This window comes from Hippopotamus amphibius, chromosome 1 (genome assembly GCF_030028045.1).
Source record: "Hippopotamus amphibius kiboko isolate mHipAmp2 chromosome 1, mHipAmp2.hap2, whole genome shotgun sequence".
Taxonomy (NCBI): Eukaryota; Metazoa; Chordata; class Mammalia; order Artiodactyla; family Hippopotamidae; genus Hippopotamus; species Hippopotamus amphibius.
In genome coordinates, this window is record NC_080186.1 from 27,897,021 (window position 1) to 27,922,705 (window position 25,685).

Genomic DNA, 25,685 nt, shown 5'->3' on the forward strand with positions numbered 1-25,685 from the left:
AGGATATAAAGCAAATAAAAGGCCTGGACTGTAAAAATAAATAAATAAATAATTTTACCTTAAACAAACACTCATGTAGTAGTAAGAACATAAGCTTTGGTGTTAAAAAACCTTGCGTTTGAATACCATTTCCAATTCCTAGCTGTGTAGTCACTTAATCGTGATAGACTTTATTTTTGTAATCTATAAAATAGGAAAGTTGTTTACTTCACTGTTTTTTTTTTTGGATTGTGGTCAAGTGTATATGACATCAATTTACCATTTTAACCATTTTAAAGTGTACAGTTCCACAGCATTTAGTACGTTTATATCTCTGTGCAACCATCAGCATCATCCATCTCCAGAACTTTCTCATCCTCCCCAGCTGAAACTTTGTACACACCAAACACTAAGTCTCCAACCTCCTCTTCCCCCAACCCCTGTCAATCACTTTTCTACTTTATGTTTCAATGAATTGGGCTACTCTAGATACTTCATACAAGTGGAATTATACAATATTCATCCTTTTGTGAATGGATTTTTTCACATAGCATAATTCCTCAAGGTTCATCCATGTACTGCATGTCAAAATTTCTATCCTTTTAAAGGCTCGATAATATTCCATTATATGGATATACCACATTTTGTTTACCCATTTATCTGTTGCTAGACACTTGGGTTGCTTCTGCCTTTTGGTTACTGTGAATGATGCTGCTGTGAGCATGGGTATGCAAATATCTGTTCAAATCCCTGCTTTTATTGCTTCGGGGTATATATCCAGAAGTAGATATGTTGGATCATATAATAATTCATGTTTAATTTTTTATGGAACTACAATACCCTTTTCCACAGTGGCTGCACCATTTACATTCCTACCAGCAATGTACATGGGTTCCATCCTCTCCACATCCTCATTAACACTTGTTATTTTGTTTTATTTTTTTTTATAATAGTCAACCTAATGTGTGTGTGCAGTGGTATCTTATTGTGGTTTTGATTTGCAATTTCCAATGGCTAGTGATGTTGAGCACCTTTTCTTTTTTTATATATATAAATTTTATTTATTTATTTATTTATTGACTGCATTGGGCCTTCGTTGCTGCACACCAGCTTTCTCTAGCTGTGGCCAGCGGGGGCTACTCTTTGTTGTGGTGCATGGGCTCCTCATTGCTGTGGCTTCTCTTGTGGCTCTAGGCATGTGGGCTTCAGTGTTGTGGCACATGGGCTCAATAGCTGTGGCTCACAAGCTCTAGAGTGCAGGCTCAGTAGTTGTGGCACATGGACTTAGTTGCTCTGCAGCCCTTGGGATCTTCCCAGCCCAGGGATGGAACCTGTGCCCCCTGCATCGGTAGGTGGATTCTTATCCACTGCGCCACCAGGGAAGCCCTCTTTTTTTTTAATTACTTTTTATCAGAGTATATTTGCTTTACAATATGTTAGTTTCTGCTGTACAGCAAAATGAATCAGTTATACATATACATACATCCCCTCTTTTTTAGATTTCCTTCCTATTTACATCACTATGGAGTATTGAGTAGATTTCCCTGTGCTGTACACTAGGTTCTCATTAGTTATCTATTTTATACATACTACTATATATATGGTCAAGCATCTTTTCTTATGCTTATTGGCCGTTTGCATATCTTCTTTGGAGATATTCAAATCCTTTACTTTTTTTTTTTTTTGCCACACCATGTGGCTTGCTGGATCTCAGTTCCCTGACTAGGGATTGAACCCGGGCCACAGCAGTGAAAGTCTGGAATCCTAAACACTAGGTAACCAGGGAACTCCCTCCTTTACTAACTTTTAAAAATTGTTTTTTTTGTTGTTGTTGTTGAACTGTAGGAGCTCTTTATATATTCTGGATATCAATCCCTTTCAGATATATGATTTGCAAATATTTAATCCCATTCTGTGGGTTGCCTTTTCACTCTGTTGATAGTATCCTTTGATGCATAAAAGTTTTGAATTTTAATGAAGTCCAACTTACCTATTTTTTTCTTTTGTTGCCTGTGCTTTTGATGTCATATCCAAAAAATGGTTGCCAAGTCCAGTGTCATGAAGTTTTTCCCTTATGTTTTCTTCTAAGAGTTTTGTAGTTTTAGCTCTTATGTAAGGTCTTTGGTAATTTTTGAGTTAATTTTTAACATAGTGTAAGGTAGGGGTCCAAACTTCTTTCTTTGCGTGTGGATATCGAGTTTTCCCAACACCATTTGTTGAAAAGACTATCCTTTTCCTATTGAATGGTCTCGGCCCACTCTTGTCAGAATCATTTGACCATATATAGGAGGGATTTTTCTGAGCTCTCTATTCTGTTCCAACAGTCTTTTTGTCTGTCTTTATGTCAGTACCATAGCAGAGCAACTAAGGCCGCCTGCCACAAACTACAGAGCCCACACACCCTGGAGCCTGCACACCACAACTAGAGAAGAGAAAACCCACACACCACAACTAGAGAGAAGCCCATGAGCCACAATGAAGAGCCCACATGCTGCAACCAAAAGATCCCTCATGCCTCAATGAAGATCCTGAGTCCCACAACTAAGACCTGATGTAGCCCAAAAAAAAAGTCAGTACCACAGTATTTTATTCACTGTAGCTTTGTAGTTTTATTTATTTTATTTAATTTTTATTGGAGTGTAGTTGCTTTACAATGTTGTGTTAGTTTCTATTGTACAGCAAAATGAATCAGCTATGCATATACATATATTCCTTCTTTTTTGGATTTCCTTTCCGTTTAGGTCACCACTGTAGCTTTGTAAATTTAAAATCAAGAGGTATGAGTCCTTCAGCTTTGTTCTTCCCTTTTGGGACTGTTTTGGCTATTCCAGGTCGCCTGAGATTTTAGATGAATTTTAGGGTGGGTTATTTCAGTTCTGTGTAAAATGTCATTGGGGGCTTCCTAGGTGGTGCAGTGGTTGGGAATCTGCTTGCCAATGCAGAGGACATGAGTTCAATCCCTGCTCCAGGAAGATCCCACATGCCACGGAGCAACTAAGCCCATGTGCCAAAAAAAAAAAAAAAAAGGTTATTGGGATTTTGATAGGGATTGCATTGAATCTGTAGATCTCTTTGGACAATATTGATATTTTAACATTAATAAGTCTTCTAATCCATGAACATGGGATATGCTTTAATTTACTTATGTTTTCTTTAATTTTTTTTGAAGTGTTTTGTAGTTTTCATTGTACAAGTCTTTCATCTCTTTGGTTAAGTTCATTTCTAGGTATTGTATTCTTTTTAATGCTATTGTGAATGGAATTGTTTTTGTAATTTCCTTTTCAGATTATTCATTGTTGGTGTGTAGAAATGCAACTGATTTTTGTGTGTTAACTTTGTACTCTGTTACTTTGCTGAATTCATTTATTAGTCTAACTGTGTGTGTGTGTGTGCGTGTGTGTGTGTTTGTAAGGTTTTCCACATTTAAGATCATGTGTCTGCAAAATCATCTATGAAAATATTTACTTCCTCCTTTCCAATTTGGATGCCTTTAATTTCTTTTTCTTATCTAATTGCTCCGACTAGGATTTCCACTACTCTATTGTATATAAGTAGTAAAAGGGGCATCCTTGCCCTGTTTCTGATCTTAGAGGAAGACCTTTTAGTCCTTCACCATTGAGTATGCCGTTTACTGTGGTATGCTTTTCATGTTTTTTTTATATTGATAGTGTCCTTCTATTCCTTGTTTGTTGGATTTTTTTTTATCATAAATGTGTATTATATTTAGTCAAATGATTTTTCTGCATCACTTGAGATGATCATGTTGTTTCTTTTCTTTATGCTGTTACTGTGGTGTATTACATTGATTGGTGTTCATACATTGAACAATCCTTGCATTCTAGAAGTAAATCCTATATAGTTATGTGTATAATTCTTTTAGTATGCTGTTGAATTTAGTTTGCTAGTATTTTGTTGAAGATTTTTGCTTTAGTTTTCATAAGGGATATTGGTCGATAGTTTTGTTTTCTTGTGGTCTCTTTGTCTGACTTAGGCATTAAGGTAATGCTGACCTTATAGAATGCATTAGGAAGTATTCTCTCCTTTTCAACTTTTTGGAAGAGACTGAGCAGGATTATTGTTAATTCTGTAAATGTTTGGTAGAATTCACCAGTGATGACATACGGTCCTGGGCTTTTCTTTGTTGAGGATTTTCTTACTATTATTGATTCAATCTCCTTACTGGTTAGGTTTGTTCAGATTTTTTTCTTCATTATTTTGTCCTGGTAGGTTATGTGTCTTTGGGAATTTATCCATTTCATCTAGGTTATCCAATTTGTTGGCATATAATTGTTCATAGTACTCTCTTACGATTTTTTGTTATTTCTGTGGTATCAGTAGTAATGTCCCCACTATCATTTCTCATTTTAGTTATTTGAGTCTTCTCTCTTTTTTCTCAGTCAATCTAGGCAAAGGTTTGTCACTTTTGTTGATCTTTTCAAAGAACAGAATCTTGGTTTCATTTACTTTTCTCTCACTAGGTTTTGTGAGGATTAAATAAGATAATGTAATATCAATTTCCAAAGAATAAATGCAATTGGTCAAAGTCATATTTTAAAGAGTTCAGCCTCCTTAAATAATTCAAAGGAATTAAGTTAACACTAAGATACCATTATTTTATCTAATTGTCATAGTCAGAAACAACCTAGCTAGAAGTCACCCCCTTGTGTGTGAGTTTAGTTACTAAAAGGAGATGCTTAGAGGGGCTTTAAGGAGGCTGGTAATATTTTATTTATTGACCTGGGAGCTGGTTTGATGTTTTAAAAATTCACCAAGCAATGGGGAGTTATTGTTTACTAGGTACAGGGTTTCAGTTTTGCAAGATAAAAAGCATTCCTGAATTGGATGGTGGTGATGATTGTAGAACAATGTAAATGTACTCAATACCAATGAATTATACACTTAAAATTGTAAGGTGGTAAATTTTATATTAAGTGTGTTTTACCACAATTTATAAAACCCATTGAGCTATATACTTATCATTTGTGCACTTTTCTGTATGTAAGTTATATTTTAACTATTTTAAAAAAATATAGTACCTACGACGGGAGCCTGAAGTAAGCAGACACTGCTGGTGAAAGTGTAACTGATATCTTTCTGGAAGGCAAGCTGGCAGCATGTATCAAAAGCCGTAACTTTTGACTCAGTAAATCTACATCTAAGAATTTATTCTAAGGAAATATTTAAGATGTTTGCAAAGTTGTGTGTAAAAGATATTTACTGTAATGATGCTTATAACAACAAAAAACTGGAAAACACCTAAATGTCTTATAAAAGGGGAGTGGTTAAAAAATATATGATATAGCCATACAGTGAAATGTATGATGCCATAAGAAATGCTGTAGGTTAATCTTCATAGGCATGGTAATATGTTTATGCTACATTAAGTGCAATAGCAGGCAATAAGTGTGAAATATAAACAGCAAAAAAAAAAAATTGCCAATGGTCTTCAACTTTGGACAATAGGGATGTATTGACTTTTACTTTTCTTTCCTTTTTGCTTGTCTGTGTTTTAAATTACTTTAGGGAACCTGCTATTGCCTTTATAATAATAATAAGCTGCAAGTTATCTGAAATTAGAAAAAATAAAGTGCTTGGCACGCAGTAGGTGCTCAAAAATGCAAGTGTTTATTCCTTCCTTTGGAAGAGTAATTGCTGGCTGCTTATTACCTGTATTAGCCAGGGTTCTCCAGAGGAACAGAATCAATAGGAGATACACACACACGCACACACATACCAACACCCCCCCACACAGATATTAAGAAATTGGCTCATGTGATTAGGGAGGCTGACAAATCCTAAATGTGCTGGGTGGGTCAGCAAGCTGGAGACCAAAGGAAGAAACAATGTTTCAGTTAAAGTCCAAAGACTGTCAGTTGGCAACATTCTTTCTTTCTTGGGGGTGTGTTCTTGGGGGTGTGAGGGGGTGTAAATTTTTGTTCTGTTAAGGTTTTCAACTGATTGGATGAGGTCTACCCAAATTATGGGTGTCATAATTTTGAAGACAAAAGATTAACTCTCTGGGACAATTGAGTGTTTCAAAGTGACATGCACTTGCTATGTGGTAGCCAGCATGCCCACAAACTCTTTTAATTTATTTTTGTTAAGGTTTTCACAAACTGCATAAAATCTGGCTGTTTGCCTCACTCTAGGAATTACCCACTTTAGGTTTGGTCTCACATGCAGATGACCAGGATTAGAAACTGAAGAGAACAAACATTCAGTGCCTAGGGGAAAATAAATAATCTTCTCCCATGTGATTTCCTCTTTTTCATCCCAGGAGTTGGAGCCTGCCCTGTCTTCAGGCTGCTTCTGTTGTTCAGGGGAAGGTACAAAGGGAGTTAACTGTGTTGACCTGTCAGATCTGTGCCTCTCTGTGTTTTCAATGCTTTTTTTCTCTCAAAGTTTGCCTGAATGCCTTCTCTTATTGTTGTTTCATATCCTTCACTTTACAATTGTGTTAGGAGATGTTTATTTGAAGCTTACGGAGACATTACAAACTGGGGGCTTTGTAGGTGCTTCTTGTTTGCATATGTGGAAAGTTTAAAACTATTTAACTTAATTGACATCACTCAAACAGTTGTAAATTTCACGGTACATCTGTACAATGGAATATTGTTCAACCATAAAAAGGAATATGTTATAAGATGAATGAACCTTAAAAATAGTATGCTAAATGAAAGAAGCCATTCACAAATGCCACATATTATATGATTCCATTCATATGAAATTTCCAGAATAGGGAACTCTATGGAGACCGAAAGTAGATTAGTAGTTGCTTAGGGCTGATAGAGTTGGGTGGGGGTGGGGGGAGATTGGAGGGTGATAGAGTGTATCTTTTGGAGGAGATGCAAGTGTTCTAAAAGTGATGGTAGTGATGGTTGCACATTTGTGTGAACATAGTAAAAACTTTAAATGAGTGAATTATATGGTATGTAAATTATATCTCAGTAAAGCTGTTTAAAAAAAAAATTGAGTTCTGGGTATATATCCAAAAGAGTTGAAAGCAGGGTCTCAAGGAGATATGTGTGCATCCATATGCCTAGTGGCATTATTCACAATAGTTGAAAAGTGGAAGCAATCCAAGTGTCCATCAACAGATGGATGGATAAAAAATGTAGTATATACAGGGACCTCCCTGGTGGCACAGTGGTTAAGGATCCGCCTGTGAATGCAGGGGACACAGGTTCAATCCCTGGTCCAGGAAGATCCCACATGCTGTGGAGCAACTAAGCCCGTGCACCACGACTACTCAGCCTGTGCGCTAGAGCCCACGAGCCACAATTATTGAGCCTGTGTGCCACAACTACTGAAGCCCGCGTGCCTAGAGCCCAGGCTTCGCAACAAGAGAAGCCACTGCAATGAGAAGCCCACACACCGCAACAAAGAGTAGCCCCTGCTCGCCACAACTAGAGAAAGCTGGTGCAAAGCAACAAAGACCCAAAGCAGCCAATAAATAAATAAACAAATAATTTTTTAAAATGTAGTATATACACACAATGGAATATTATTCAGCCTCTAAAAAAGGAAGGGAATTTTGATATATGCTATAATATGGATGAACCTTGAAGACCTTATGCTTGGTGAAATAGGCCAGTCAGAGAAAGATAAATACTGCATGATTCTATCTGTATGAGGTATCCATTTTTTTTTTTTTTCTGGCCACACCACAGAGCTTGTGGAATCTTAGTTCCTCGACCAGGGACTGAACCCGTGCCCTTGGCAGTGAAAGCATGGAGTCCTAACCACTGGACAGCTAGGGAATTCCCTGAGGTGTCTAAAATAGTCGAACTCGTAGAAACAGAAAGTAATGGTGGTTGCCAGGTTCTGGGGGAGAGGAAATAGCTATTGTTTAAGGGGCAGAAACTTTCATCTAGCAAAACGGAGTAAGAGGAGGATCCTGAGAGATATGTAAGCACTCTAATGTCAAGTATAGATGATTTCACTGTGGGATGTAGTGCGGGGTATGGAAAAAAACAGAGAGAATGTGAGATACCTCGGAACACAGGTTACAAATGCAAACACCTATAGGTGATAGTAAGCAGCAGGAATGAATAGAATAAGCCAAGTAGAATTGTAGAAAGCTCATGCCCTCTCAAAAGTAAGGAGAGCCACTATTCACTCAGGGAGATTCAGGCCATGAGGGAATGGCAGCTCAGAATTTCCAGACATTCAAATAGAAAACTCACAAATTAGATTTCTATTTGAAATTTCTCAATGTTTAAAAAATTTTAATTGTAGTAAAATGCACATAAAAATTTACCATCTTGGGCCTTCCCTGGTGGTGCAGTGGTTAAGAATCCACCTGCAAATGCAGGGGACATGGTTTTGATTCCCGGGTCCAGGAAGATCCCACATGCCTCGGAGTGACTAAGCCCGTGTGCCACAACTACTGAGCCTGTGCTCTAGAGCCTGCAAGCCACAACTACTGAGTCCATGAGCTGCAACTACTGAAGCCCACATGCCTAGAGTCCATGCTCCATAACAAGAGAAGCCACCACAATGAGAAACCTGCGCACCGCAAATGAAGAGTAGCCCCCGCTCGCCACAGCTAGAGAAAGCCCATGCAGCAGCAATGAAGACCCAATGCAGCTAATAAATAAATAAATAAGAAAATAAATCTTAAAAAAATTTACCATCTTAACCATTTTTAAGTGTACAGTTCAGTAGTGTTAAGTATATTCACCTTGTTGTATACCCAATCACCAGAACTTTTTAGCTACGGAATTGGGCTGGTCCCTTAACCTCTGAGAGTTTTTCCTTTGCTGTAAAATAATGTGGACAAAATATTCTCTACCTAATAAGCAAGATGAATAATGGATGTGAAGATATCTTGCAAATAAAATATTACTGTTGATATGGAAAAATATGATAACGTTTGTGCCAAACCTGTTGTCTAATGTATACTGGTTTTTTTATTGTTTATTATAACATTATTTTCTCATTTATTTCATCTCTTTATTATTTTACTCAGGATTTTGAGGGAATTTTAAATTATTTAGTTTAAAAAATGAGTAATACATTTATAAAATTAACAATTTTTTTAATGTATATAATGAAGATTATTCCTCCCCCATCTTTCCTCATCTGGCCCCAAACAGGTAACTATTGTTCATTTCCTGTGTATCTTTCCAGATTTTTAAAATGCATATTCAAGCAAATACATATTCTTTTCAGGGGGTGATTTTTAAATATAACCCTTTGAGTGGACTTCCCTGGTAGTCCAATGGGTAAGACTCTGCACTCCCAATGCAGGGGTCCCAGGTTTGATCCCTGGTACAAGCATGCTGCAACTAAGAGTTTGCAAGCCACAACTAAGAGTCTACATGCTGCAACTAGGAGTCTGTATGCTGCAACTACGAAGTTCACATGCCACAACTAAGAAGTTCGCATGCCACAATTAAGAAGTCCGCATGCTGCAGCTAAAGATCCCACACGCCACAACGAAGATCCCGTGTGCTGCAACTAAGACCTGGTACAGCCAAACATAAATAAATAAATAAATATTAAAAAATATATATATATAACCCTTTGAAACTTTCCTTTTGAAAAATAATTTCCATATTATTGAAAGCAATGTTATTATCATTATTGTTATAGTAGAAAATAAAAATATCTCATGATTATTCACTGCCTACAACAATCATCACTAGCCAGGCTATGTCCTTGATCTTTTCTTTCTGAAATTTCAAAATATCTAACTCATTAGCATTAAATATGCTCATCTTTAATATATCCTTGTTAGTCTTGTTTTAACTCCTCTGCTAGGACCTGAAGAACAAGGTTTATAGAAGAAGCAGTACAGTGATATTTACCTTCTTTCATAGAAAGAAACGAATAACTATGACAACTGTACAGAATGCATTTCCCAAGAATTAAACGTTGGTTGGAGCACTGGCTTCTAAAGATGGCTTGACCCCATAATGCATGATTTCCTCTTTTTGACCCACCTCATCATTGACTTCCTGGCTTTTATCCACTCTTTCAGCTTTGTCTCCATAGTTTGTATCATCTTGGAGGCAGAGGTCTTTGATGTTGTGTTTTCCATTTGACCTTTCTAATATATTTGGTGATGCTTTACTATTTTTAATATGCTTTAATGATTCCTATCTTAAAAAAAAAACCTCGACCTACAATTCCACTTATAGTATAGGGCTGCCTTGAAGGGACTTAGGTTCTCACAAGTCACGTCAGGTCCCCATAGTTTGCATTTCATCTGTCTTTAGCTTCTTGAAGTGTAAGTTTAGCGGGGGGGGGGGGGGGGGGGGGGGGGGGGGGGGGGGGGGAACAAAGTTAATGAGTTCAAGATGAAACATACTTGCAATAATTGGAGTCTACAAAGCTTGAGTTCCCTTCCTCTGTGCTCCCTGCCATACTGGGCTCACTTCTCTCTTACCACCCAGTTTAATTGTCTAATTATATGTCCATATCAGTCATTATCTTATTTATCTTAGCACCCCTAATTTCTGGCAACTTATAAATACATAAATTATGTTAAATTATCATGCAGTGGATATGAGGTCCTAGAGCTCAGAGAAAGGTCTGGATTGAAGATGTGAATTATGTGATGGATGAAATTCCATCAGGGAAACTTCCCATCTTCCAGGCCCTGTAAACCTGACTCTGCTCCAGTCTCTGAGCCTCTCTCACACAAGGAATCCAAATAACTTCAAATCAGTAACAATTTTTCCTCTATTCCCTGAATACTACTTTTTTGAAAAAATGACAAACAAAACGTCCCTTACTTCTCCAATGTGTATCAAGATGTATGAAAGTCAGGAAGACTCAATCCAACCCCCATACCTTCTGTTAGAGAGTTAGTATGTTTGACTTGATGACCCAGCAGCACTGCCAAATTTTGGAGTGTCTTCAGACCACCAAAGCAAGATTAAATGCTAGTCTGAATAGTTTTTTATGTGAATTATACTCTCATATTCTAAATTTTTGAAAATTAATTCATGCACAACATATATATTATCATTTAAACTGAATATTCATGTTTTTTCCTAACATTTTTGGTAGGTAGTTGTTAATTTTATTTGTATTTATGTGTTCAGTCCTCTGAACAACCCTCCTCAGGCACACAAGTCCTAGAAGTTGAAAAGTTTTCATGGTCCTTCGTACTATTATTTTTTATTCTTTCAAAAAGGAAAAGAAATATATCTTACCACTTGCTTAATTTTAGTTTTTCCATTGTCCTCATTTCAGAATGAAAATCTTTACATTGTTTTTTAATTTAAATTTTTAAAAAATAATATTTGAAGGGCATTCTTTAAGTCAGAATTTTCTGCACAATGGCCTGGTACATGAAAAGGAGATAAGCATTATTTTCTCCATTTTAAGACAAGAAAAACAAGGGTTATCATTTAACAAAAGACTCTATCTTCTCTAGGTTTTTTTTTCCCCCCAGCTAATTAAAAAGTGTTGGTTCAAAGAAAAGCTGTAGACCAGATTTCTGGGTCTTCATTACTCAAAGGGCAGTGTCAGACTGGAGGATCAACTTTTTTTCCATTCCTTTTCCCCATTCCCATTGACACAATGGCAAACACTTAAAACAGTGAGATTAAATTGCTGCATCTCAACAGCAGTCACATAAGTTTACAGAATCAAAGATATCTACAATTAGGAATAATTAGTAGAGCATTTAGCTTAGGGATGGCATATATGATGGGCAATGTAGCTTCCATCCACCTCTGATTCATCTATGGCAGACATCACTAATCAATTACTGAACCTAAATGTGGCCCAACAGATGTTTTCTGCACAATGCCTGCCAGTGGTCATTACCAAGTAATTGGTGCTGCCAGTGAGACCTTACCTGAACTAATCTAATCACCTTACATCATAACATTGAGGCCCATAAAGGTGAGGTGACTGGCCCAGGTCACTCAGTGGCTGACAGAGAACCCCTATTTTGTATAATGTGAAAATCTGTTTTTTTATGAGCCTTGAATCAATTCACTATGCCCCAATTCCCAGCAAGGGCACATAAGAGTCTATTCAGGGTAGATCATTTCTATCCGGGAAGACAGGTTCCTATGGCATCAAGAAACCCAAGGGAGCAGCCAGGGACAGACAGCAGGACACTACTGTTCCTCCACATTTTCCAGTGAGGGCAGGGGATAGAGAGGAGAAAAATTAAGATCTTCTTCAAGACAGAATTGTGGAATTCTTGTCCCACCAGGTAGCAGGGAAAGAAGGAAGGTGTCCCTCTACAAGCTGCAGTCCACAAGAGGGGTGCCCAACTCCCTTTCTACTTGTTCAGGTTCCCACAACCAGGGTTTAGAAGTTCTTCAGAAACTAAATAACTAAAGTAGCCCTACTCCAGTCACTTTTTATCCCAGCACCCTGTTTTACTTTCTTCTTAACATTCTCAGAATTTATGTAATATATCTAATTGTCTAATTTTGTTTAAGACATATTTGAATCTGATGAACGGAATTCCTTTAAGTAATAACCTCTTTTGGGAAGAAACGCCACGTATTTCCTACAGCTTCTCTCTCCTTCTGCACATGTCCCTAAGATAGCATTGTTGTCTTTGTGTAGGAAGCGTTATATTGCTGAGCAAGCCTGAGAAGTTGGATACATTTGGTGTCCTTGTACTATTCTCTGACTTCTCTGGATGCTCAGTAACCTGTTCATCATGAGCAATCTTGTAGCTTGGTCTCGCTAAGCTTGCTGAGAGCCTGGAGGTAAACCATAGTTCTTCCTGAGGTCTGGCTGTTACTACTTTTTGTTTCCAGCCCTATCTTCAGAGCTACCTCCCCCTATACTTGCCAGTCAGTTCTCTTGGCTACCTTCCCTATTCCTCTGCAGGGTGTGTGTGAACTTCTGGATACATTCCATATCACACTGGAGCTAAGGGCCACTCACTTGCAGAACTCCTTCCAAAACCTTGTATCTTATTTTGTACACGGAATTTTGTGGAAAGACAGAGGCGTGTCTCTCATTCATTGCCTCTCATCTCTTTCTTCTTCTCCCTACCCTTTAATTAAGAGTCAGGCTTTTCTTTTACTTCCCTATGTCACAGCTTCATGGTTGAGCTGTCCTAGATGGAAAGAGTATCTCTTTTCCATGGAAAGAGAGTGGGAAAATATAAGATTCTTATGACATGCTGAACTTCATAGGTTAAACAGTATTAAGGAAATTTAGCAAATTCTTTTTCTCTCCACTAAGCCTATTCTACTCTCTCCTGATTAGGGAAAGAGCTACACTTCAGACAATAGTCTATAATGGAGCGTAATTTAAAGAAGAAAATTAAAATGAATCAGTTTGATATTCATAAAATATTACACCATTACATTGTACACTTTTTTAGATAAGTCAGAAAATTGGATTTGTATGTAAAATATTTCATTTTAAATGTTGGCATATAATAGATTGAGGAAACTGAGGCACAGAGCAAGTACCCTGACTAAACTGTACATGGTGAAAACCAAACAGATGAATGTGGGAAAGATTTGTCTGCAAGACCACCAATTTGCAACCTCCAGTTTATGATATATTTGCATAAGCTAGAAAGAAAAAGGCTTTGAATTCTGACTTGGCTTTTCTGCCGAATGACCTTGGACTGTCACTTAGCAAATCACTTAACCTTGCAGTGCTCACTAAGTGTTGGTTTTTTCTTTTCTCCTTCCCCCACATGGATGATTGCTCTGAACATTCATGGTATGCTTGTATATTATCTGGAATGCATTAAATCCTGCCTATTGTTCAAGACCCAACACATTTCCAATCCCTGTAGAAACAGTCTGATATAGGAGATAGCCCTAGGCTGTCTGTTCCAGTCCTGATGTTGTTCCTAATCCATCGTGTGATCTCAAGCAAGTCACATCTTATTTCTGGGCCTCAGTGGCTCCATCTTTAAAATGTGGAGGAAATCAATGGCTTTAAAATGTGTTCTGAGAAACAGAACATTTCTTTACCGGTGGAGGGGGCATGAAAGAAGCAGAATAATAATGGTAAGGGGGAAGCTGGGTGAGCAGGCTGTGGATTCCCCATTTCCACTCAAATTTAGCAACTGCATTTTAAGCTGCCAGATTTTACTAGAAGGAAATGACTAGACCTTTCATGTACCCATATTCCCTGGAATTATCTTCTCTTGACTTCTCTTTTTGATTCCTTCTTGTTCTTAACATGGAACTAAAGGGTCTGACACGTCTTTTAAATTCTGGCTGAAATATACTTTTTTTTTTTGTCTTTCTCTTCTCCTTCCTACCTAGAAGTGAAATTAAAGATGAAGAAGAGTAAGCAAAGGCTAGCATGGAAACTTCTAGGAATCTCACAGATAGTTTTCAGCAAAATGTGATGGATTAGGAAACTTCTTAGTTTCAAAACATCTACCAAGTAACATATAAAAGTTAAAGTGACACACAAAAGTTATATCTCATTATCTTGTAATCTTAGGAGTTGCTCACTTGCATTTGGATATCTCTTGTCATGGGGAATGCCTTTCCAGAAGCAAATTCTTTGTATTTCTTTCGTATATGATTGCCCCTAAGCTATCATTATAACTCCATTAGGGCAATTTTTCTCCACCTGAGGGTGGGGCACTGGAATGGATGAAGAGGAATGGATCGAGCCCTCATTTTCTTCAGCCATCTTCAGCTTCAGTTCAGGACAAGATAGACCCACATTTACTTCCCCAATTTTCTGCTTAGAGAATAAGATGCTCCTCCTTTAAGTCAGATTCTCAAAGTTCCTTCAGTGGACGTGAATGAAGACACAATATCTGCAAATCATCACACATCTTCAGAGGATAATTACAGTATTCTTGAAATATCATGAACTTTCATTTTTAATCTTCTAGATTAAAATGAATTTATTTCTTGCTTCGAAGACAGCTTGGTGCATTGAAAAGCCTGGAGGGTTGTGACTCAAGTCTTGATTCTAATTTCACACCAACCTCTACATGCTTTGTGGCAAATTACTTTCCTTGACTAGACTGCAATTTTACCATTGGGAACATCAGAGTAGATGGTTCCTAAGATCCTTCTCAATTTAGATATTCAAAGGAGAATTTACTATTGAGGAAATTATCTCCAGTTGTTGGTTCAGTCTTCAAAATCACCAAAGGATTTGGCTTTGACGTTAGGCTGTCAGTTATGCCCTGTGCTTCAGATTGGGTTGCCTAAAGGCAGGAAAGCTGGATCTTCTTGAGAGGACTGGCTTGTTCGCCCATTGCTTGGGATCTTCACATTCAGAGGTCCACTGCGAACTTCAGCTCACCATCATTTTCCCCTTACAATGGTATCTCTGCAGGCAGGTGTAAGATGGTGATCTGGACCCCTCATTGACATTTCACCCAATACTCCAGACAGCCCTTTCAGTAATTTCTTTCATTCCTCCTTCATCACTGCGTCATGGCCCCTTTAAGGAAGCGGCCATAGTTGAGTAGTGGGAGCAGCTGCTAGCAGCAAAAAGACTTGCAGGATTTGGCCTACCCTGGGCCACTCAACGCGCACGCTCCGGACCGGGGGCTTGGTGGGAAAGGAAGGAGGGGCTTAGAGTGCGCCTGCGCATCAAGGGCGCGCGCAAGGGGCTGGTTTGGTGATCCCTTTAAGAAACCGCAGGCGGAGGAATTTCTCTGAGAGAAAATAATCCTACTCACGGGGCCCCTTGGAGGCCATTAACCCCCCGAGTCCCGGCCCCCCCCTTTCCCGGGCAGGCCCTATCGCCTACGCGCGCACCCGTGGGATCTCAAGATCTCCGACCCGGCGCGCGGCATCCGCCCCCTCCCCGCTCTAAGCGCCAGGCCCGGCCAGGTCCGGGGAAGCTACCGCGAGGCGGCCGTGCCTGCAGTGTGGGCGGGGGCCGGGGGCCCGAGAGGTTCCGCCGCCACCGCGCTGGGAGCCGCAGCGGTTCCGAGCGGGGCCCAACATGGCGGAGAGAGAGGTGGAGTCCGGCCCCCGAAAGAGGGTAGGTGAGGTGAGGCAGAACTCGGGCGGCGGGGGGCGGGGCGGGGGCCGCGTCCCGGGGCCGGGGCTGGGGCCGGGGCCGGGAATAGGCCAAGCGTAGGCTCGTGGAGGGGTCGCCAAGGCCCGGCTGGGGAGAGGTTGCAGGCAGGACTGAGGCAACCTTGGGTCTGGAGCGCGCTTACAGTGGTCCTTCGGCAGGTGGGACAAAGATTTGTGGCTGGTTGGGAGGGGGAGGGGCGGGGGCTGTTGTTTGTGTTTTTTTATGTTTCTAACACGGGGGGTGGGTTATCTGGGCCAGGGGAGGGAAGGTGTCAGATACTTAAGTGCATCTTCAGTGAACCAGAGTCTGGAAGTTTAACTGGAGAGAGGTCAGGTGGGGGTGGTGGTGGCGGGAATGAGTCTCCGTGGAGGGGTCTTCTGAGGAATTACCAAGAGGGTTCTTCAGTAATACTATCTCGAATTCATTTTCCTGCCTCCTTTCCCCTCCCCCTGTAACCGTTATCAAGACCAAGGTGGAGGTGGTGCTCTTACCTGAGAAGAAGTGGGGTCGTTGGCATGTCCTGATTTAGGAGAAGGATTTTGGCAACTATAAATGGCATGTTCTAGTCTAGCCCCTTTACCAACAATTTAAGAACGTGGAAAAGTGTGACAGGTTTTGTCATATCAAGGATGTACCTAACCAACCTGCAGAGGCGAAGCCAATTCCACATAGGAGTTGTTGAGTGCTTTTTGAAGTTTGTCTTGAAACTTTTCTTATTTAACTCTGAGTGATTTTTTTTTCAGATGGAGAATAATACTGTACTGTCCACTGAGCAGTATTTTTTAGATTTTTCTTTTACCCCCCGCCCCCCTCCCTCTTAGCGTGTTAAGCAGTAAGTTTCCTACCAGGAATCTTTCCTTTTTGTAAACGGTATCAAAATGATCAAGTTAGTGTTAAGCCAACTGCCTAAAAAATTACTTTTTAATCTTTATTGAGAATGCCTTTTCGACTTATAAAATTAGCAATCTCCTGTTGATATTAGACATTTTGAGTGCTTACCGTGTGCCTGGCACTATGCTTTATAGGAAGAATTAAACCTCACATTTACTATGTAAAACCCATTTTGCAGATGAGGAAATGTAGTGTAGAGGGGTTAAGTAATTAAGATCAGATAGCTAGTTAAGAGATTGAGCTGGGATTTGAATCCGTGTTTGTCCCAACTACAGTGCTTGTGTTGGATGCCATATAGGAGTTTTTAAAGTCTATGTTTCTGTCCTTAAAAGCTTAAATGATAAATAACGAGGCAAGTGTCAAGTAGTATTTTTCCACAATTTATTAGGAAAATATTTTCAACTACAGAGCAAAACTGAAAAAATTTACAAGGGGTGTCCATAATACCTACCATGTAGAGTCTACCATTAACATTTTACTGTACTTGTTTTATCACATATTTATCCATGTCTATCACTTTATCTATTCATCAGTTCTTATTGTAATGCGTTTCATTGTAGTATTGAACCATTAAAGTTTATTGTTGATAGTCTTAGGTTTATAAAATTTTAGATCTCCCTCACGCAATAGTTAGGTCTTCCTCATCCATAGGACAAGTTAAGCTGTATGATAGTATGTCCAAATAGTTCACTTAGTATAAATATTGGTTATGGAATGCACGTGTTTTGAAATTTTAAATTGTTCTTCATGCTGTGAGCCAGTTTTAAACTGAGTCCTCATTATGCTTGACTGAAGGCAAATGGCATGTGGTCCACCAATTAAAGTATAAAGAATAAATATTTTACATATTTATTATCTAAATAATATAATTAGATATATTATTCAAGGAGGTCCTTGAATCCAGTTGCTACTAATGCTGTCATTCACCGTGTAACATAGAGTGTTCTAGAAAACGTCTGCACTTTGGTAACAAATACAACTAGATATTAAATACTTCTTTCTCTTCTAGTACACTTAAAAGGTGCCACACTGGTAGAAATCTAAGCTTTATTATTTTTTAACAACATATAATATACAGAGTGCTTGTACAGATTTCCCCCATTATTTTACCAGTTTCATTGTGGATGAAGGTTACAGTCAGTGTCTTTTAGGCTCCATAATCCATTGGTTTTGATATTTGGTTAGAATGTCCAGTAGAGTTGTCTTAAACAGTACACGTGGTGCATATGCTTTTTTTCTTTCATTTTTTTGTCTGTGCCTGCGCTAAACTCCACGTGGATTCTGTATGTGCACTCCAAGCAGATTAGTGGGGGCTATGTACAAAAGTACAGTATCTTTTAAAATAATGTTTGCCTTGAGGTAGTTAAACTACATAGGCCTGGATAATAAGTTTAGATTATTTAATCTGAAATTTCATTCATGACATGGTATTGTATTTATGATGTTTACTGCCTTTGACCTTTATAATCATAAGTCACAAAAAACTGGAGTACCTGTGCTGGTTGATGAACTGTGTGCTAGGCATTGTGCTATGGTATGTGGTATTTATGATCATTTAGAATTATATATTCTGACTCTCCTGCTATATTGTGAACTCCATAAGCGTAGGGCCATTATATTGCTTTTTGTATCTCCAATACCTATGACCTCCACCTAATAGGAACTCAGTAATTGGCTTTTGGTAGGAAAAGTTTACTTGTTGCATTAGAGGCTCTATGGCTCGGGTACAAAGTTATCTGGTTTGTAATTTTGTGACCTTCTGTTACCTTTCTTCTGTTACCTTTCATATCACCCTTTATATGCTAAATTCTCTTCTGTGAATCCAGGTTTAGAGATCTTGTGATTGTTCTGGATTAAGGTTAGATGGGAGAGTGTTTTAAAACCATTCAGTTCACAACCTCAAATTCTTTGTAGGTCTGCCTGGTGTCTTATTTTTATGTTTGTGGGCACTTGGGACAATAGGTATTAATTAGGTGAGATTGATTTGATTGTATTCAGACTCTATCTGAATGCTAGTCTCTCAATTTGTAAACATGTGGAAACTGAATATGTGGGTGGGTGAGCACCACATCCATCTATCATCTCTGCTGTAGAAAGAACCAGTAATACTGAAAAAATACTGAAGGCCAGTATTTTTTTTTTAAAGGCACTGAATTTTTTTTTTTTTGATGTGGACCATTTTAAAAGTCTGTATTGAATTTTGTTACAATATTGCTTTTGTTTTATGTTTTGGTTTTTTGACTGGGAGGCATGTGGGATCTTAGCTCCCCGACCAGGGATAGAACCCTCACCCCCTGCGCTGGAAGGCGAAGTCTTAACCACTGGACTGCCAAGGAAGTCCCTGAAGGCCAGTGTTATACATACATACTCACACTCTCTTACTTTAAAGTCAGGATACTTTTGAGATAACATTTATGAGTTTTTTTAGGACTGGACAATTTTTATTTTCTGAAATAAGTTTTAAAATTCATTAGATAGGCTTGTAAGTAGTGGGATTATTTTATGCATGGTTATTATAATAAACTGTTATGAAGCATGAGATCTGACTAAATCTGGTGGCCATATTTTTTTGTGAAATCCCTTTATCTTTTCAAAGGTTACATACAAAATAATACCTTTTGTAAATGTATGTGTTTTTATGTGGTCAAGTTGTATCCATTTTCATACTTAAACTTTTCTGTATATTAAATTTGAGGTATATATGTTTGGCGTGCTTAAAAGAAGGAGAAAGCATATGTATAAGTAGTATGCTTCCATTTTTGTAAAAACAAACTGATCTTTCTCTTCTCACATATGTGTCTGTACTTGTATTTGTATGAGCTTGGAGCAAGTTGTGGAGGACACATGTCAGCCTGTTACCGTTGATTACCTTCAGCAGGTGGGGATGAGAAAGGAAAGGGAGGCTAAGGGGGAAAATTTTGCAAAATGGGAAACTACTCGGGGTATAATATTAAGTGAAAATGTAATCTATATTGTTATTATAAATATGTAAAAATTGAACATGCATGTAGACAAGGAATAGAGAATAACATGAACAAATGAAAACATTGATTCTACTATGTGATGGGATTATGGAGAAGTTTTGTTTTGGATTTCTGTGATTTTAATATTTTGTAATAAAATAATTGCAAAAGGTTGATCCCTCTTAATTCCTTAATGAACTTTTTATCTTTTGTCTTTTTACTAACTGTGTTCCTTAAAAATGTGGTGGTACATATCATTAAAAATATTTGCAGTTCACATGTACACAGTGTAAGTCATCTACTTTAAGAATGCATTGACTCTTTGTATAGAGAGCATTTTGAAGAGATCATTCTAGTGTTGACAGTGACCCTGAATTGTTTTCACAGTGCCCATCTTGTAACTAGCAGGGGCTTCTGTAAATAATGATAATACTTGGTGTTTATAAACATTTTAAGTTCCAGCTATTTTTCTAAATATTTCGTATATGGTATTTTTTTTTTTTTAAGGATTATAAATCTATAGTTTTATTAAGACAAAAACTGACAGTGTTGGTATGAAGTTTACATTTAAACAAAAGTTTTCACAGAAACCTAACACATGCCTAAAAAGATTTTACAACGGAGTTCTAGATGCAGGTCTAGACGATGTCAAGAACTGATGGATCTCATGATTCAAGACAGCGTTTTGGGTTTTAGTTAATTCTTAGGATTAAAAAAATTTGTTTTAAAGTGAACCACTGCCCCCGTATGAGAATTCTCCTGAGACCAGGGCTTTTGAAATCGTTCAAACTCTTGAAGTGATTCAGTGAACTTGTGCTGTCAGTGACCGAACCCTGCCACCAGTGGTTTCAAAGTTCAATATGGTATGTTTTTTAATCCTCAATAATTCCATAAATAGTAGTCACTATTACTGTCCCATTTTATAAATGAGGAAACTGCAGCACAGAGAGAGCTCAAGGTCATGATATAATAGGCTAAACCAGGATCAAGTACCACTTGAAAAATTGTACTGTTTAGTAAATAGTATAGGTTAGAATTCATTGTAATAACATACAGTAATTAATAAACGTTTACATTAGTTATTAATATATATGATATATGATAATATGTGTAAAGAGTAGTATAGGTTCAGAATTCATTATTTGGAATTTTTGGTTATTAAAATAATATTGAATTGGGGACTTCCCTGGTGGTCCAGTGGTTAAGACTCACACTTGCATTGTAGGGGGTGCAGATTCAATCCCTGGTTGGGCAGTTAAGATCCTGCAATGGTGGTGGGGCAAACAAACAAACAAACAAACAAAACCCATTGAATTATATTTAAATCAAATCAATGTAAAGTACTTCTCAGGAAGCATCAAAGTAACTCTGCTTATGAAATATATCTTGAGATAACCTTAAACCTGTGCAACTCACAAGTTTATTTTAAAGAAATACACACTAAATATTTTAAAGCTGTGATTCATTTTAAAGATAAAGCTTATTTATGCTCCCTTTGAAAATGGAATGATTTTACTATATACTAAGGAAAATATAAGTAAATAAATGTACAATTGCAATTTCTCTGGATATTTAGAAGATATTGTTAAGTTCCATATTGGGAGACCAACTGCTTTTTAAGAAAGACTGACATTTCCTTTAAATATTCTGATTATTTTACTATGAGTTAACTATATGTAATTATTTTAGCAAAAGAAAGAGAAAAGAAGGCATTTTAACATAGTATTAGGTTGTACCATACAAAATTGCTAATATTGGACCATTTAACCTACAAAAATGCCTTTTCATATGGCTCAACCCAATAGTAAGAGCATGGGCTTTTCAAAGTCAGGTTATGTACAACCTCTAGTATTTAGCAATGGTATACCCACACCCACTTTCTTATGCTTAGGGAATACTTCTAATGTTATTTTAATTTAATTCTGATCATCTTTCTGGCCTTGCAGAAGCTTGAGCTAGCTGCCTTCCTGCCTTTGACCAAAGACAGTACCTGAACAAACCATTTTGTCCAACATATAGGCTACCCACTACTCTTTGAGGTCAGAGATCGCAGGTGTTCATCTTTCTTTACATTTCCTAGCATGTCTTATAAATTTTATATATACACTCACATGCATACTACACATTTATAGGCAAAATTAAAAAGCTTTGTGTTTCATAATTCCATATCAATATAGAATATAAACTATAGATTGGTACAGTGAAACTCCAAGTTCTTAATACCCAGCTTTGATAACTAAACAGTTATCAACATTTTGCCATTCCTGTCTCATCTAACTTCTTTTTCTTTCTTTCTTTTCTTTTTTCTTTTTTCTCTCTCTCTTTTTTTTTTTTTTATGAAATAACTTCAAAGAAATGTCAGGCATCACCATCATTTAATTTATAAATACTTCTGTATGTATTTCTAACAAAGAAGAATTTAGAAAAATACAACCATAATACTATTATACCTAACAAAATTGAGTTCCTTAATCCAGTTCGGATTTCTCTGATTCTTTAAATGTCTTTTTACAGTTGATGTATTTAAATCGCTATCCAAATGAGATCATTTCATTTGGGTTATATGTCTTTTAAGTTTCTGTTAACTTTAACTCTCCCCATCCCCCATCCCTTATAGCCCCTGCACTTTTTCTCTTGCTATGTATTTGTTTAAAAACTAGCTCATTTTTCCAGGAGAATTTATCATACTCTGGTTTTGGCTGATTGAATTCTTGTGGTGTTTAACGTGTTCAATTACCCTTCATATTTCCCACAAAATAGTTAGACATAGAGCAGTGGTTCTTTATTTTGGCTGAAACATTAGAATTATCTGGCAGGCTCTTAAATATCCTGATTCTCTGATCAATTAAATCAAAATTCATAGGGTGGAATCTAGGCATCAGTATTTTTAAAAATTTCCCAAGTGATTTCAGTATGCAGCCAAGGTCGAGAACTTGAATTGGTAGAGCTTTATGAGATTTAGGTTCAGTTTCTTTGGAAACAAAAATTCATACATAAGAGTGATTGTATAATTTATTTCCTATCAGACAGTTTTAAGAATGAAAGGGTGTGCTATTTACACATCCTATTACAGTGGGACAGTAGCCATGAACTGGGACTGTCCTGGAGTAATTAGGATGTATAGTCACTCTATTAGATGATGTTGCAAATTCTTATTGAATCATTCCAGGAGGCACATAAATGGTTGTCACACTGTTAGTGATACTAAAATTGATCAGTTTAGGTTCCGTCAGAAGAATCCAAACATAGTTTGTTCTTAACTTTTAACCTAATGGATTTATCAGCCATTGATGATTGTTGCCTAGATCCATTATTTCATTAAAAGAGTGATTTGCTATAATTTCTCCTATATTTATTCACTGGAATTCTTTCATAAAAAGTTCCTTTATTAATTATTTGGTTACCCTGTAGTATCATTTGTACAGGAGAAACAAAGTAAATGCTTATTTTTTCCCCTTTATTTACCAACTTTTAGAAGAATGAAGTGATACCTCAGCAAATCCCAAAGGTGAAGTTTGGGAGGGGATATGATAATCACTGTGAACTTACAAATTATAATATAGTTGATATATTTAAAGTTATTATGGTTAGTATTCTTTTTGATGTTTAAACTTTGATGTTTAAGTTTAGATTTAAATCATATTTTTGATCAGTGGCTATCTGTATTCGTTTCCTAAGGCTGCCATAACAAATTACTACCAACTTGGCTTAAAACAACAGAAATTTGTTATTTCACAGTTCTGGAGGCTAGATGTCTGAAAATAAGGCATTGGTAAGGCGATGTTCTCTCTGAAGGCTCTAGGGAAGAATCCTTCCTTGCTTCTTCCCGCTTCTGGTGGATTGATTTGTGTTCCTTGGTTTGTTGCAGTATAACTCCATTTTCTGCCTCCATCTTCACACTGCTGCCTTCTCTCTGTCTTCTTTTCAGTGTCTTCTTCTTCTTCTTCTTCTTTTTTTTTTTTCATTGTCTTTTCTAAGGATACTCTTCATTGGATTTAGGGTCCATCCTAATTCAGGATGATCTCAAGATCCTTACCTTAATTACATCTGCAAAACCCATTCTGCACACATTCTGAGGTTTTGCATGGGTACATCTTATAGGGGCCACAGTTGAACCCACTACAGTCTGCCCTTTTGTCCCCAAACTTCATGTCCACTCCGTATGCAAAATATATTCACCTCATCTCAACATCCTCCAAAGTCTCAACTCATTACAACTTGAACTTTTAAGCCCAACTCATCTAATATCATCAGCTCAAAAGCTCTGAAATCTCAGTATCTCAACCATCTAAATTAGGTATAGGTGTGACTCTGAGTATGATACATCTGGGGTAAAATTTCTCTTTACGTGTGGACCTGTGAAACCAGAAAACAAGTTTTCTGCTTCCAGAATACAACTGTGGGATAAGAATAGGATGGACATTGCTGTTCTAATAGGAAGAAAATGGAAGGAATAAAGGGATCACTAGTCCTAATCAAGTTTAAAACCCACCAGGACAGGAGAATAATTCTCAAGGCCCGAGGAAAGTTCTCTGTGACTTGATCTTCTGCCCTCTTGGTCCATGGAGGCACTGTAGACCCCTGTTTTGGGCCTGTTTGTAGTGTGTCTGTGACTGTCTTCAGAGCAATTTTTCTTGAAGAGTAGCACATGTTTGCAGCTGAGTAGCTAGTAGCTCTTTCCTGCCCATAGAGTTCCGGAAGTCAGACAGGTTTTTTTTTTCTCCACTTTGTCTAGTCTCTGTTCCTTTAAGAACAGGCTGGCTGTGTTTTTTTCTGGTTTAATAATGCTCGAAAACCTATGAGTCCCTTGTATATATTAAGGGTATCCACACAGTTAGAAAAGACAGTTCTTCACAGATCTTTCCTGGATAACCACATCTCTATTCCTACTTAAGTTGAGATGTTAATTGGATCCATGAGTCACACACCTACTATCTTCAGTAAATGGTTGTCCCGCTACATCCTTCACCTTTTTAGAGCATACTTTTCTGATAGTGAATTTCCCAATTTTAGCATCTTTTGCAATCTGGATAGGCTCAAATCATTAAGAGCTGTTTCCTTTTTGCTTAACAATTCCTTCTTCAGTTTATCTCTTTCCTCTCCCTTTTTCATATAAGCAGCAAGGGGAATCCAGGCTCACTTTCAACACTTTGCTTAGAAATCCCCAAGTTCATTGCTTCCAAATTCTGCCTTCTACCTAACAGAACACAATTCAGCTAAATTTTCTTCTCCTTTGTAACAAGGATCACCGTAGATTTTCCAATAACATATTCTTCATTCCCTGCTGAGATCTCACAGAAACATCCTTAACATATTTTTTTTTCAACATTCTGTTCATGGTATATGTGTTCTCTGAAGTAATAGTAGTTTTCTCTTTTTTGCTCCTCACTTCTTTCTGAACCTTCACCAGAATTGGTGAATACAAATGTACCTACATTTGTACCAACCATCTCTTCAAGGCAATTAGACTTTTTCTGTCATGTTTATCAAAATTCATCCACTTTCTACCCAATTCTAAAGTTACTTCCATATTTTTAGGTATTTACTACAGTAGCATGCCACCTCTGAGTACCAAAATCTATTATTTTCCTAGATTTGCTGTAACAAATCACCAGAAACTTGGTGGCTTAAAACAGCAGAAAAATATTTCTGCACAGTTCTGGAGGCCAGAAATCCAGAATCAAGTAGTCAGCAGGGCCATGCAGTCTCTGAAGACTCTAGGGAAGAATCCATTGTCTCTTCAGACCTCTGATGGCCCAGGTGTTCCTTGATTTTTGTGGCAGCATAACTCCAGTTTTTGCCTCCACCTGCACATGGCCTTCTCTCTCTGTTTCTTCTTTTCTGTCTAAGGATGATCTTCATTGGATTTAGGGCCCACCTAAATCCAGGGTGATTTCA

At 37.7% G+C, this 25,685-nt stretch overlaps 1 protein-coding gene across 11 annotated transcripts in view; it reads left to right on the top strand.

Annotated features, from left to right (window-relative positions):
• The first annotated feature begins 15,543 nt into the window (after positions 1-15,543).
• Positions 15,544-25,685, top strand: part of ZMYM4 (zinc finger MYM-type containing 4) — a 179,666-nt gene continuing 169,524 nt past the window's right edge. For 6 of the 11 annotated variants that reach the window (XM_057704730.1, XM_057704757.1, XM_057704748.1 and 3 more), the window contains exon 1: positions 15,544-15,894. In XM_057704730.1, the coding sequence (XP_057560713.1) occupies positions 15,856-15,894 (39 nt within the window). In that variant the 5' untranslated portion in view covers positions 15,544-15,855. Of the gene's footprint in view, positions 15,904-15,959; positions 16,092-25,685 lie in introns of those variants that run through there. The other 5 variants (XM_057704774.1, XM_057704800.1, XM_057704739.1 and 2 more) reach the window with 4 other exon arrangements.